General features: G+C 46.0%; 1 protein-coding gene across 4 annotated transcripts in view; it reads right to left on the reverse strand.

The window, feature by feature from the left end:
* SFXN4 (sideroflexin 4) overlaps positions 1–15,874 on the reverse strand; it is a 645,242-nt gene that overhangs the window by 351,018 nt on the left and 278,350 nt on the right. For all 4 annotated transcript variants that reach the window (XM_044055982.1, XM_044055979.1, XM_044055980.1 and 1 more), the window contains exon 9: positions 1,910–1,978. In XM_044055982.1, the coding sequence (XP_043911917.1) occupies positions 1,910–1,978 (69 nt within the window). The remainder of the gene's footprint in view (positions 1–1,909; positions 1,979–15,874) is intronic.

The raw sequence follows: 15,874 nt of genomic DNA on the forward strand, positions 1-15,874 counted from the left end.
CTGTTGAAGCAATCCAATAACATGCTGCTGATACTTTAACATATGAAACTGGCAGTTTAAAGCGCTAATGGGCAAGGTTGCAGAAGTGTAAACCTTCTTACCCCATCTATCCAGCGCCCTGGAGTCTCTATCAGAAAGGGTAGGATTTTTAGCAGTAGAAGCCTTAATGCCCTTGGGTCCCTGTGTAATAGTCTCTGGATCTGCAATAGGATTTTTAAAAAGGAACTTGTGAGAATCAGGAACCCTGTAATAACTGTCAGGTTTTCTGGGAGCAGGAGGCAAAGAATCAGGGGCCAAACTAGATTCTGAAAAAGCATCATCAACAATGTCTAGTACAAGAGGAATAGCTAAAGGCCTGTGCTGAGGCAGGAGTAAGAAATCTCTAAGCCTCTTTTTTGAATCAGAAAAATCCAGGCTTTCCAGTGGAAATGCTTCCTTTGAGTATGTAAGGTTTCACCAAAAGAAAAATCCTCTGGAGGGGAAGCAGAGGGAATAGAACCCTCTGCATCAGAATCCTCATAAGTAGATAAAGGCAAATCCAGATCATCAGAAAAATCTGAAAAATCAGAATCCTGGTCAGAAGATTCATAAACAACTCCAGTCCTAAGTCTCTTAGAAGGGGGAGGCTGGCTTCCACTGATTAGAGTTATAAGATCTTCAGCCATTCTTATCATTTGTTTTTTAGGCATAGAGGCCTGAGCATGGTGCCTGGGCGTCAGTTTCTTAGGCATGGATTGAGATTTAGGCCTAAAAGAAGAAGGAGGCGTCAGTTTAATATGCAAGTTTGTAGGCCTGAATACACCCTCAGAAGCCATTGCCTGCACAACGGCTCTGGACCCATCCAAGGTAGAGACATCCACAGGTTCCATAGTTGAAGCATCTCGCGGCATACTGGACTCCGAATGGGTCTCAGTAGAGGCGTGCGAATCAGAAGTAGTGGGTATCAGGGGCTGGGAATGCGCCTCACTGAGTACCAGTGAACTGGCGACTGGCTTAGGAGAAGCGTTGTCGGCGGTTTTGGACCTCAGCTGCCTGTCTCTGTCTTTATCCTTGCGTTTTTTCGGAATCCCAATAGTCGGATGGCTAACCGACGACATTTCTGGATAATTAAACCGAGAACTGAAATATTTAGAGACGAAAATATACAGACGACGGATAGTGCACTGATTAAATAAAGCACAAAATCAACAGCAAGGTACGTCATGGTCAGGGCCTAGGCAAGGAATACAGTATGAATGAAAATCTTTATGAGGTATTTGCTTTCCACAAGTAATGCAATTATTAACTTTTACTGACATTGGTAAGGAGCAAGAAAAAGTTTCCCCAATGAGGTTCTTAGCTTTAGTTGAAGACTTCGGTTCTGAAACTCAAAAACGAAAATTTCAGGAGTCGGCCGACTGGCACTTGCGAACTGCTTCTGCTTCAGGCACTGAACGGCAAGAAAAACTGATGTAATGGTGTCGGCTGCATGTTTTATACCCCTGACGACCTGACGTCATGGAAGAATGGACAGTAACAGACGCAGGACCCAAGACTTTGTTAATCAGGCCAACTGAGGGCTACTGCAAGCAGATAACCCATATGTAAAGACTGCAACAGTGAAACACGAAGAACATCACTGCATTCTTCATGAATCACAAGGTCTACATTAGTAGAGCAATACAAGCTAATGTAGAGGGTGCATGACATAGCACAAATGGTACAAGGTAACAAGTACACTGCACATAAAATAGTTCACGCAAAACCTGAAACAGAATGCTGTACAGCTCCACATTATTGTATGCACATACAAATGCTGCTTCTTCATGTTAGCATTGTATTTTAGAGGCTAAAATGTTTTTTTTTTTCATTCTAAAGAATTAGATATGAAATGACCAACAGAAAACACTCATTGCAAACAAATACTCACAGAGAGGCAGGCTGTGTAAGAGACAGCTCCCATGCAAAGCATAATATGATTGAAGGATTGCTGACTTTTCTAAAGAATACAGAAAAAAAAAACAATTGGGTATTAAACATTATTAATATTATTTCAAACAAAACACATAAAGCAAGGACATAGATTATACATATTGGTGGTACTTAAATATTCCAAGACAAAAAGCATGGATTATAAATACCTGCACTTTATAAAGACCCTAAGATTAATTCAGAATGTTTGGACTGATTATTGTTCTTACTTTTTTTTTTAACAAAATCAAAGTCAAAGTCAGAGTAAACTTTATTGTCATTTAGAACTACACATGTAACCTAAACGAAATTTTGTGCATCAGCTCAGTTCTTGAGATTACAAAGGAAAGTGAAACACATACAAGTAGAGGAATAAACCTAACTAACAAATACAATACTACTCCCAATACACACATGGAATGGCACAGACATTTTACCAACACTCATATATGAAAAGAATACCCTCCTGTAAGTTAAATTAACTACCTTACTTATATTAATACAAAACACACTACAGACTGAAATGCCCAAGTTATTTGTCTAATATTACACCTTAGTGAGTTAAATAATACTGATTATGGATATAATAAATAAATATTGCACTTACTTGGAATATATGTAAGCATATATTGCACAAATAAATAAAAACTGACTTATGTGTCCAGACCCCTGGGACTAGTGCCCAGGTTCAGAAGTTTAATCATTGTAGGATAGAAACTGTTACTGAATCTTGTAGTCCTGCAGCAGATGCTGCAATATTGCCTGCCCAATGCCAGATGCTTTAACAGTCCATAAGCAGGATGTATGCTGTCATGTATTATTTTGGTGGCCTTTTGGATGCTTCTTGCAGAATAAAGATGTATCGATGGAAGACAGAAACCGGTTACCTTCTCTGAAACCCTCACCACTCTTTGTAGTGCCTTCCTTTCTATAACTGTGCAGCTTACAAACCACACTGTAAAACTGCAGGTGAGAATGTTCTCTATTGCACCTCTATAGAAGGTAGATAGAATATGAGGAGGAAGTTTAGCTTTTTTCAGCCTTCTTAAAAAGTGGAGGCATTGGTGTGCTTTCTTGACTAGCTGGCTGTGTTTCCCGACCACAAGAGATCCTCTGATATGTGCACACCCAGGAATTTCATACTCTTAACCCTCTCCACACTCTGACCGTTGATCCTGAGCACTGGGTGGTTTGTTCTCCTTTTCCTGAAGTCAATGATAATCTATTTGGCCTTGCTTACATTCAGGTCAAGGTTGTTCCCCTCGCACCAACTGATCAGAGATGCCACTTCCTCTCTGTATGCCCGTTCATCCTCCCTTGTGATGAGTCGCACAACTGTGATGTCATCAGCAAACGTGATGATATTGTTAGACTTGTGCTTAGCATAGCAGTCGTAGGTCAGGATGGTGAATAACAGTGGGCTGAGAACACACACCTGTGGAACCCCGGTGCTAATTGTAATGCACTTTGATGTGTTCTTACCTGAACACACCCTCTGTAGTCTCTCAGTCAGGAAGTCCAGGATCTAGTTACAGAGATGTTTTTGATTCCTAAGTGTGTCAGTTTTTTCTATCAGGTGCATTGGTACCACCGTATTAAATGCAGAGCTGAAGTCTATGAACAGCATCCTCACATAGTTCTTTGCCCTCTAAATGCTCAAGGGAGATGTGTAGTGCTACTGATATGGTATCACCCGTGGATCAGTTAGCTCTGTATGCAAACTGCAGAGGGTCAGAATCAGGAAATGGTATAGCTTAAAATATAGAATGTCTGTTCGAGAAAGGAATGTGGTACTAGGAAAGGAAGAATTACATCACTTTTGGTGTACAAAAACTAAAACTTTTGTTGACATTTTTCCTAGGGGCAAACGTTTCATAAAGCAGAAAGGTTCGTTTAATGGAAAAAAGAGCAAACTCCTGCAAAACATAATATCCTTCGATTGTCAGTTACAGGTCAATCCTCCTACACATAACAATATGTCAGCAGTGTGCATCAGGAAAAGGAGCTAATCTACAATGAATTGGATATTATCCAAAAATGAAACTAAAGAAAAAAAGTATGTAATATGCTTTCACCATTGGCCTTGAGAAGTCTTTTTTTAAAACATCTTTATTAAATTATGACATTTTAATCTATATTGTGGGTTTATACATGTACGTTTTCCTTGAAGAAATTTTCAATCCTTAAAACATTACACACAGATTGCTCAATTCCTGAACTCCCTTAAATTTCACTCCTGCTCCTGAACATTATTCTGCGCAAACTGTTCCTACAAACCTCATTTACTTCTATGCAATTGCTCCTTACCTTTAATAAAGATTCCACAACCTTATTCTTTTGTCTCCTTTGCAGTTTTCAATACTTCAGCTATGGCCGTTTTAGAGTTTGTTTTCCATTTTCTAACCATTTCTATTTTTACCACCTAACAGTATTAATCTTATTAAAGCATCACTAGGTCTAGGTGATCATACTCACACTGACATTGGTGTTTGTTGATGTCCCAGAGACCACAATACACTTAAATGCTGCCGCACTACTACGTGTGGGCTGAAAAATAACCTTTGCACATGCAAAACCTAAAAAAAAAAAAAAAAAAAACAGCATTTTTTTCTTTTTGCAGGAGGTAGGTCCCCTGCACCCCCCGTACTCCCTGATAATTTTAGAAAATGTCTCTAAAATTTAATAAAATCAGGAAAAGGGAACATTCCAAAATCCTGACAGTCATCTGTTTATTCAACCAAAAGTGGTCGACTAAACTGATGTCGACCAAATAAGAAGTTATGTACTCACCATAACGTTCCATCTGAGTAGGTAACTTCATTTGTCAGCAACCTGTGGCTATCGGATCTGACCTGGATCCGAGCCGGCAGCTTTCAAAGCTAAAGATCCGAGCTCCAAGCTCCTCCCCTTACCCATAATACCCTGCGACCTCCTTCCAGTCCTCAGATCACCTTTGCCCATTATACAATTTCACCAAGACAAAACACAACCCAAAACAACATCCTAACCTAGCGAATACCAACAGGCTGAATCATTGTAGGATTCAGATAACCAAGGACCAGGATAGGGGGAAGGAGGGGGGTCGGTTGCTGACAAATGAAGTTACCTATTCAGATGGAACGTTATGGTGAGTACATAACTTCTTTATCTGAAGTAGTTAACTTCATTTGATCAGCAACCTGTGGGACAGAGTCCCCAGCTACCAAACATTTAAGGAAGGACATTCCGGAGCACTGCAGAGCCAAAAGCTGTCCTTCCTCTGGATATTAAATCCAATTTATAATGAGAGACAAAGGTATGAGAGGAAGCCCAAGTAGCCGCAGAACAAATGTCATCCAAGGGCACTCTTGACCAGAACGCAGCAGAAGTAGCCATAGAACAGGTAGAATGAGTATGAACCCCTAAGGGCTCTGGCCGACCAGATATCTTGTATGCGAGTAAAGTGCATTGAGAAATCCATCTAGCTAAAGTCACCTTCGATACTGACTTACCCAAGAAGGGCTTCGCAAATGAAACAAAGAGCTGCTCTGACTTGCGAAAGGCAGCTGTTCTGTGCAGGTAAAAACGCAATTGTCTATGAACATCTAACAAATGAAGTTTGTATTTCCCTTTATTCTGGTAGTTAGGGAAGAAAACAGGTAGATTAATGGACTGACTGATGTTCACCTCAGAAGCCACTTTAGGTAAGAAGGAAGGGTTAGTCCTGAGAGAGACTTTGTTCTTATGGAAAACAAGATATGGGGGTTTAGTACAAAGGGCCTGTAGCTCTGACATCGTTCTAGCTGAGGTAATAGCTATTAGGAAAGCAGTTTTCCAAGATGAGAATTTTAAATCAACAGAAGCAGCGGGCTCAAAGGGTGGTCCAGTTAGCGCCTGAAGGACCAAGGTTAGGTCCCATGGGGGAACAGCGTTCCTAGTAGGAGGTCTCAAAAGGAAGGTGCCTTTTAAGAAGGTCTTACAGATCTTGCTGGAAGCTAAAGGACTAAGATTGTCTCCAATGTGAAAATGGGAAATGGCAGCCATTTGAACCTTTACAGTAGAACAGCTGGCCCCTTGCTGAAAAATATGTGATAGGAAATCAAGCACTGCTGGAATGGGAGCAGTGAAAGGATCCAAGTTTCTATGCGAGGCCCAAATGGAAAACTGTTTCCATTTGCTGTTGTAAACCTTCCTGGTAGAAGGCTTATGCGCCACTACCAGGATGGATCTAACTGCAGACGAGATACCGGGAGTCCTGGCAACTAATGAAACTGGATCAACCAAGCTGAGAGCTTGAGGTCGTCCAGATTCGGAGTTTCCAATCCCGAAGGATGAGAAATCAGATCTGGGATGGGATCTAAGATCCAGAGAGGAGCTACAAGATGAGACCGCAGGTACAGAAACCAGGTTTGACGAGGCCAGAATGGGGCTATGAGGATAATCTTGTTCCCCAACCGACGAGCTTTCTGTAAAAATTTTGTCATTAACGGAACAGGAGGATAAGCATAAAGAAGACCGAATGGCCAAGCATGGACTAGAGTGTCTCTGGGGGTTCCCCCGGGGGGGGGGGGGATTAGAGCAAAATACTCGCTGCACTTCACGTTTGAAGGCGATGCAAAGAGATCGCAGCAAGGCTGACCCCACTTGCGGAAGATCTGTTTCGCTACTAAGTGGTTCAGAGACCACTCGTAAGGCGAGAGGATTGTTCGACTCAGTTTGTCTGCTAGGATGTTGGACCGACCCGGAATGTGGGTTGCTAACAGAAAACGGTTGGTGGATATCGTCCAATCCCAAACTCTCATGGCCTCTTGGCAAAGACCTGGTCCCCCCATGTTTGTTGATGTACCAGACCACTGACATGTTGTCTGTCTGAATTGCAATAGTCCTTAGAGGGAGAAAGGTATGAAGAGCTTGCAATGCTAGGAGCACCGCTCTCATCTCCAGAGCATTGATATGCAGAACAGTCTCTGTCTGAGTCCACGTACCTTGGACAGTTCTGCCCATGCGATGCCCCCCCCACCCAAGGTGAGAAACATCCGTGGTTACCGTGGCTTGGGGTTGTGGCATTATGAATGGTCGTCCTTCCCGAAGCTCTCAAGATTGGAGCCACCATATGAGGGAATTTCTGCAAACTCTGCTGAGGGGGACTGGAGAGTCCAACGGGTGTTGAAGGATGGACCACTGGAGAACCCTCATGTGCAAGCGAGCTAAGGGCGAAAGGTTGATTGCTGCTGCCATGGACCCTAAGGCTCTCAGGACTAACTTCGCTGATGGGGATGGAGATTGAAGGAGTGCTAGAATGTGAAGGGTTAAGCTGCGAAGTCTGTCCGACGTCAAGAAGGCCTTGGTCTGAAGCGTGTCTATTCTGCCCCTATGAAGTCCAGGACTTGGACCGGTTGAAGGGACGATTTCTTGTGATTTATAGTGATCCCCAACTTGGAGGCTAAAAGCAGGAAGCAATCCCTGGCTGAGCAGAGTAGATGCCTGGTGGAGGCGGCAAGGAGATAGTCGTCCAGGTAAGGAAAGACCTGTATTCCCTGAAGTCTCAGGTGGGCCGCTACAACTGCCATGACCTTGGTGAACACCCTGGGGGCTGTGGTGAGGCCGAATGGTAGGACCCTGAACTGCTAATGACTGGCCCCCAACCGAAAGTGGAGAAACCTCCTGGATTGCCTGTTCATGAGAATGTGGTAGTACGCATCCTAGAGGTCTATGGAGCACATCCAGTTGTTCTCCTGCAACAGGGGGAGAATGGATTGAAGAGTGACCATCCAGAATTTTTCCTTGGCAACAAAGAGGTTCACTCTAGAAAGGTCGAGAATTGGTCTTAAGTCCCCCATCTTTTTTGGCACCAAAAAGAACCTGCAGTAGTTGCCTAACCCAGACTGGTCTGGGGGGACGTGCCGGATGGCTCTTTTTTTCTAGCAGCTTCTTTATTTATTTATAAAAAGTACAGTTTTGTACCTACCATAAATGTAGATGTTCGAAGATCCACATTGCTGCAGTCCTTACATATGGGTAGTCCGCTGTCCTCGGTCGGCCCGAATACCAATGTATTAGGCTGACGTCGGTCAAAGCGCTTAAGACTGACATCAGGACGTCAGGGTACAAATGCGCATGACCGACGTCATATCCTCAGTCTTTTCTTGCCCCAGATGTCAGAAGGCCCTAAAAAGAAAGGCCAAAACCAAAAGACAGCAAAAAACAACCAACCACCCCTGCACTAATCATATTTACAATATTTACAATATTCACAACCCAAACCACACAACCGCCTCTAACTACAGAGGGGAAGGAGGGAGGGTAAATTGGACTGCAGCAATGTGGATCTTCGAACATCTACATTTATGGTAGGTACAAAACTGTACTATGTTCTTCATCTCACATTGCTGCAGTCCTTACATATGGGTAGAATCCCAAAGCAGAGGTAAGGGAGGATGGCAAAACTATAAAGCATTAGGAGCTGCCAAAATGCCCTGTAAAATTGCAGTGGCAAAACCAGCCCTAGATTTAGAGTAAAGAGGAAGGTGGTAATGCTTAGAGAAAGTATGCACTGAACTCCAAGTAGCTGCCTCCAAAATATCTTTAGTAGCCACCCCCCTTAAAAAAGCTGTAGAAGTGGCAGTAGCCCTAGTGGAATGAGGCCTAATCCCAACTGGAATCTCCTTACCATGATGGGAATAACAGAAAGCAATACAAAAACCAATCCACTTAGAAATAGTTTGTTTTGAAACAGGTTTGCCCTGAGAACCCAAAGCAAATGAAACAAATAACTGCTGAGACTGCCTGAACCCTTTAGTTCTGCTCAAATAATATCGCAACTGCCTGTGTATATCCAAAGTGTGTAAAATCTTTTCCCTTTATTTTGGGGGTTTGCATAAAAAGTAGGCAAATGAATAGCTTGGTTTAAAGCCACACTAGAAACCACTTTAGGCATAAAGGAAGGATTAGTACAAAGATACCCTATCCTTATGGAAAATTAAGAAAGGCTCAACCGCCATAAGGGCCTGTAATTCAGAAACCCTTCTCGCAGAGGTAATGGCCAACAAAAAAGCAGTCTTCCACGATAAATATTTCAACTCGGCAGTAGCTGCAGGCTCAAAAGGTTGTAGAGTGAGTTTCTCCAACACAAAATTGAGATCCCAAGCAGGAGTAGGAGCTCTACGTGGGGGTCTTATATTCTTTGCCCCTCTAAGGAATTGCTTAAACAAAGGATGAGAAAACAAAGGTGGGTCACAGTCATAGTGAGCAGAAATTGCTGCAGCATGAACCTTAATAGAGGAGAAGGACAAACCTTTGTCCAGTAACTCAGTAAGGTATTGAAGAGCCACCCTTAAATTAGGCTTAGAAACATCAAAGTCCTTTGCTGTACTCCAAAATAAAAATCTCCTCCATTTATCTGCGTACACTTTCCTTGTACTAGGCCTTCTGGCCTCCAAAATAACATTCAAAACTTGTTGTGGAAGCTGAGACCCTCCAGGGTTTAAAACAGAATATGCCAGGCTGTTAGATGTAGAGAGTGAAGTTTGACATTGAGTAAATGACTGTTCTCCTGAGACAGCAGGTGAGGAATCAAGGCAAAGGCCATGGAGGCTCCCGTACCAGACTTCTCAGTAATGGGTACCAGTGCTGTCGAGGCCAATCTGGAGCTATTAAAATCATGGTTGGCTTGTCCTGTCTGATCTTCAGGAGTACCTTTGGGAGGAGAGGCAGAGGTGGAAAGGCATACACATGAAGATTGCTCCAATTGAAAGAGAGCATCCACTTTCCAGGCTGTGGGATGAAACCTTTTTGTGCAAAACTTTGGCAGCTGGTAGTTTAGTGGAGAAGCGAACAGATCTATGTCTGGAGTTCCCCATAACACTGTCAATTTCTGAAATACATGAGGATCCAATTTCCACTCGTGGGGATCCATAATCTGTCTGCTCAACACATCTGCTAAGGAGTTCTGTGCTCGTGGCAGAAACCTTGCCTGAAGATTTAGCTGTAAACTGAGAGCAGTCTCCCACAAAATCATTGCTTGTCTGCATAGAGGATAAGAATGCGTTCCCCCTTGCTTGTTGATGTACCACATGACAGTTGTGTTGTCTGTTAGAACCAACACCTGCCCTGGAAGAAGTAAATCCTTGAAAGCTATTAATGCAAATTGGACTGCTAACATCTCCTTCAAGTTGATATGTAGATGTTGAAGTCTGGCAGGCCACATGTGTCTTGTACCCATTTTCCATTTAGATGAGCTCCCCAAGCTTTGTCTGAGGCATCTGTCGTTAGAACCTGACTCGCCTCTGGCCGGGTCACAGACAGTCCCTTGTTTAGGTGACATTCCTGAGCCCACCACAAAAATTCCTTTTGAATGCAAGGTATTATCTGAATGACAGTGTCCATATCTTGGCAGTGCTGTGTCCATACATTTTTGAGATACCATTGTAGCTTCCTCATATGCAGTTTGGCATTGGGAAGTACCAGAATACAAGATGCCATGAACCCCAAGGCTTGAAGGACTGTCCTTGCAGTCAGCCTGGACTGACGAGACAATTGATGGAAGTAAAGAGAAAGATTCTTTTGTTTGTCCGGGGTCAAAAAGGCCATCTGGGATGCTGTATTCAGTCTCACACCCAGAAAGCACATGTCCTGAGAGGGTACTAGACTGGACTTTATTTCGTTCACAGAATACCCCAGGCATCTTAACACTGCTATCACATACTGTAAATGATGAAGAAGTTCGTCCTTTCCTTGGGCCAGAATCAGGCAATCGTCCAAATAAGGATAGATTTGTATTCCTCTTAGCCTGAAGAAAGCTATCACTGGAGCCAGAACCTTCGTGAACACTCTGGGCGCAGTAGATAAGCCAAAGGGCAATGCAGAGAACTGATAATGAGAAGTCCCAGCCCGAAAACGCAGATACTTCCTGCAACTGAGCCTGATAGGAACATGAAGGTATGCCTCCTTGAGATCCAGAGTCACCAAAACCAACCAAAGCTGTTGTAACGTCAACATTTTGAACTTGGGAATGTCCAGATATGTGTTGAAGATAGATAAATCCAAAATTGGTCTCCACGTGTTCCCTTTCTTTGGTACCAGGAACAGGCGAGAATAAAATCCTAGGCCCACTTCTGGCAGAGGGACCGGTTGTATGGCCCTTATTTGAAGTAGCAGAGAAATTTGTTTGTGAGCCTCTAGTCTTTGCTGAGGAGGAACGTCCGGCATGCCTTTGAAAGGAGGCAAGGTATGGAAATAAAACTTGTAACCTTGGTGTATGATATCCAATACCCATTTGTCTTGGGTAATCAAATTCCAATTTTCCTTGAAGAGTGCCAACCTTCCTCCCAAAGGTGCTGCCAGGCAAGAAGGATCTGGCAGCTGAAAAGGTAGGTCATTGGGCCTGTTTACGAAAGGACTGGCCCCTGCCCTCACCCGAAGATTGAGCAGGTGAACTCCCTGTTCTAGGTCTGAAAGAACTCTGAGCTCTGCCCCTACCACGTCTAGACCTACCCCTAGACTGAGAATCATAAGAAGGATCGTCCACCCCTTAGCAGGCCAATTCCTACTAAACTTCGGAGGCTGAACTTGCAAAAAATCTTTAACAGCCTGCATAGACTTAGCCTTGTCTTCCATTTTCTTCAAGACTGACTCCACAGGTGAACCAAACAACACATCAGACTGTAAAGGAGCATCCAAAATCCTTGTCTTAACATGGTCAGATAAATTCTGATCCCTCAGCCAGGCGTGCCTGCGAAGAACTGAACCAGTGGCAGCCACCCTAGACGAGGCCTGTACAGCATCAAAACCACATTGTAAAGAATGCTTCCCCACCTGTTCAGAGACATGCACCAAATCTTGTAATTCTTTACACTCAATGCCTTCCGCCAGAGCATCCACCTTAGACTTCAATTGAGAAAGAAGATAGTTTTGATATTTCAACATATGAAACTGGCAATTCAAAGCCCTCATAGCTAAGGTAGAAGATGTATAGACTTTCTTTCCCCATCTATCCAAAGCTCTGGCCTCTTTATCTGGAGGAACCGGAGTTTTTACAACAGAGGCCTAGACACCGTTGGGTCCCTGACTAACAGTTTCTGGGTCCGCCCTAGGACTCTTATAAAGATATTTATGAGCCTCAGGCACCCTGTAATACCTATCCGGTTTAACAGGAGCAGGAGGCAAAGAATCAGGATTAAGTGAAGCCTCTGCAAACACATCTTCCACAACATCCAGAACAGGGGGTATAGCCAAGGGCCTATGCTGGGGTAAAAGCAAAAATTCCCTAAGCCTTTTCCTGGAATCAGAGAAGTCCTGACCTTCCCACTTAAAATGTTCCCTCATGGAATGAAGAGTCTCTGAAAAAGAAAAATCCTCTGGAGGAGAAGCAGAAGGAGTGAATCATCTGCATCAGAATCAGAATAAGGAGAGTACTCCTGCAAGTCTCCAGCCAAGACTCTGAAACATCCAAGCCTGCTCAAAACTCCCCAACTCTGGCTCCACCCTAGGCCTCTTATCAGGAGGGGGCAAAGAACCTCTAATCAGAGTAATCAAATCTTCTGCCATTTTAAGCATGTGCTTCTTGGGCACAGACCCTGCTGAACTAGGAGTGACACCAACAGAAGCTAAACCTGGCCTGCCTCTGGGAGAAGCCTTGGAAACAGAAGGAGAGGGCCTAACCACCCTAGGAAGGGAGGGGAGTACAGTAACCTGAGAAGCCCCTTCAGCCTGACCTGCCTCCTGAGAGGCCACATCCTGCAATATCAAAGTCTCCCCCTGGGACTCCAGAGAAGCCTCCGTCGGAACCACCGGTTCCACTGACGCCTCTAAAGAACCGGTGTCCGGAACAGACGACTCATCTTGCCTGGGTTTAACTGCTTTGTCTTTGCGCTTCTTCGAAGAAGCGGGCGCCGGAGAATCCGACGGCATATTATAATTGCACCGCTTCCCGAAGACCAGCCTAGCACAATCTAACCTTCGCTTAATAGTGCGCTTATTGAACCTAGCACAAAAGCGACACCCAACAACGTCGTGCTCAGGCCCCAAACAAGGAATACACAAAGAATGATAATCCCTATGCGGTATCTGTTTCCCACAAGAAATAGTTATTCACTTTTTCTGACATCCGGTAAAACACTGAGGCAAGAAAAAACCAAAATATTCCCCAACGGGGTACTTAGCCAACTTTGATTCGGTCTGAAACTCCGAACTCGAAAAATTTCAGAACGCCGAACGGCACTTGCAACGCTGCTTCTGCATCGGACCATGCGGCAAAAAAGACTGAGGATATGACATCGGTCATGCGCATTTGTACCCTGACGTCCTGATGTCAGTCTTAAGCGCCTTGACCGACGTCAGCCTAATACTTTGGTATTCGGGCCGACCGAGGACAGCGGACTACCCATATGTAAGGACTGCAGCAATGTGAGATGAAGAACATCTGCAGCCTCCCTCTGACTGGGAGGAACATCGGGGAGGAAGATTTATGAAGAGGATAGAGTAGCTTCTGGATATTACTTGAAGCACCCAGCGATTTGACGTAATGGACTCCCATTGTGCCCGGTGCTTCGAAAAATGCCCCCTGACTGCCTCCAGAGAGGAGCAGTTGGGCAACACCTCAGGGCTGCTGCGTGGGTCGATCGGAAAAGGGTTCCCGCGACCCAAACTTCTCCGGCCCCCCTCTGCCTCTGGGCCGGCATCCACCTTGTCCCCCTCTGCCTCTGAAGGACGAAGGGTCCGGAGCGTAACGGGACTGCTGAGACTTTCGGAACCACATCTTCTTTTGTCCTCGCTGGTTCCTGGAAAAGGACCTTTGAGGAATCGAGAAGCGGATTCCGACGGTAGACAGCGTCTTCCCGTCTTTCTTGCTCTGGACCAATGTATTGCAGACGGTCTTGCCAAACAGGGTAGAACCGAAGGGAGCATTCGCGAAGGACGCCTTGAAGGGTTCTGCAAAATCGCAAAGTTGGAGCAAGGTGTGATGCCGTAAGGTGATGCCTGATCCACTTCCTCTAGCGGCCCCCTCCGTGGCATGGGAGAGTAGCCGCATAGATGTGTTCGATACTGATTTTAGAGTGGCCATGCGAGTCGAGAAGGTCCGTTTCTCCTTGGCCGACATGGACTCGGGGAGACTCAGCGTATTCCTTCACCAGATCCCGCTGAAGCCTAATTACATGGGCCAAGTAATTCAGTACCCTTATTGAAAAGGTAGCCGAAGCAAACATCCGCTTTTCGATAGGATCTATCGTCCGAGACTCCTTATCAGGAGGATGGATCAAGGTACTATCCTGTGCCAGCTCCTCATTGGTGGCAGCCGCTACCACCATGGCACCTACGAGGGAGTCTTTACTCCATACTGTCCTATCCACAGGGGAGCTAAGGATCTTATCTGGTCTCCTGGGGATTGGCTCTACAGTGTCCGGCTCCTTCCACACCCTGGTAGTAATGAGGTCTACCAGGGGATCGGCCGGAGGGGACACCCAAGAGGTAGACGGGCCTGCATCAAATGCCTCCAGAAACAACGACTCATCCGAGGAAGGCTTTTGGGCTGACCACCCCTTTTTACGCATAGCATTTCCATAATGTCTCCAAAGGAGACATCCTCAGGGGGGGGGGGGCGGTGACCTGGAGGAACCTTCCCCTTCCTCTAAATTGGTGTCATCCGTGAGGCACTTGGGGGAGTCCAAGTGCCTCCCCTTACACTTGCGTTTGTGAGGGACCTCCTCGGTGGGACTGTCCGAGGAGGGCTCACCAACAGGGTCATGTTCCTCCGGTGGAACTGAGTGGGGCGTCAACACATGCTATCCCTGGGGCCGGATGATGGAAGACAAGCCCGTCTGCGAGGGAGCATTGGCTGGATCCGTAGCATGAGCAGCCGGTCTTGAACCTCTCGAGAGGACCCTCTCCACCACGTCGAATGCCGAAGGTGAGCCGCTCTCTCTCGGTTCCATGAGCAACATCCTCGGATCTGATGCGGGGATCGTCGGAGCCGAACCGATCGGACCCGAAAGGGAAGTGTGCTCTGACTGCAACGGAGTCGAAGACACACTTACCCCCTCGGATCCGACGCACGGCTCTCGGCTCCGAGAGCGCGGATCCGAAAAGGGATCCGATAAACTCGAGGGCACGGCCGGCGTCGAAGTAGCAACTACTATCGGCGCCAACTCCCTGGCTCCGAGGGCTCCGAAACCCGATAATGGACTGGAGAAGGAGCTGTGGGGGCAATAAAAGGGGCCGAGCTCCCCCTGGAGAGGCGGGAGGCAGGAGCACTCCCATCTGCATCTAGGCCTGTAGGAAGCGATGCATCATCCGGTCCATGTCAGCGTCTGAAAGGCTTCGTGTTGACCTGGAAGAGGCTGCTGAAGCTGGGCGGGAAGGCCGCCTCGACAACCTCGAAGATGGCTGGGGCTCCTCCTCTGGTGAGAAACGTGGGGAATGGAGCCGAGAGGGGGAAGACCCCGAAAATATTCAGGGGAGAATAGAGCTGCTTAGCTGGCGGGGGCCGAGGGAGCAGAGTCGGCCCGTTGCTTGTGGCTCCTATCCTTCTCTCTATCCCCATCTCTCTCTTTCTCCCTCTCTCTCTCTCCTCTCTTTTCTCTTTGCCTCCTTCTCGCCCTGGGAAAGAGTGGGAGGTTGAGTCCCAGCCAGGGGAGATAGAACAGCTGGCTGAACAGCCACAGCAGTGGCTGGAGCCACTGAGGGAGAGGAGGAAGAAGCAAAGTTGCGGGCAAAAGACCCACCAGGATCAGCATGTTCCTCCTATCCCTCACAGCCCGGGGGTTAAAGGTTGCGCAGATCTGGCAGCCCGATGACAAATGCTCTACCCCCAGGCAAAGAACGCACTGAGTGTGGCCATCGGCTGGAGAGAGCTTATGGCCACACCCAGAGCATTTAGAAAAAATGGCCTTAGGGCCTTCGGCCATACCAAAAAACCACACCACACACACAGACACACAAGAAAAAGGGA

The sequence above is a fragment of the Protopterus annectens genome, chromosome 14.part0 (genome assembly GCF_019279795.1).
Source record: "Protopterus annectens isolate FY-2018-M chromosome 14.part0, PAN1.0, whole genome shotgun sequence".
NCBI classification, from domain to species: Eukaryota; Metazoa; Chordata; order Ceratodontiformes; family Protopteridae; genus Protopterus; species Protopterus annectens.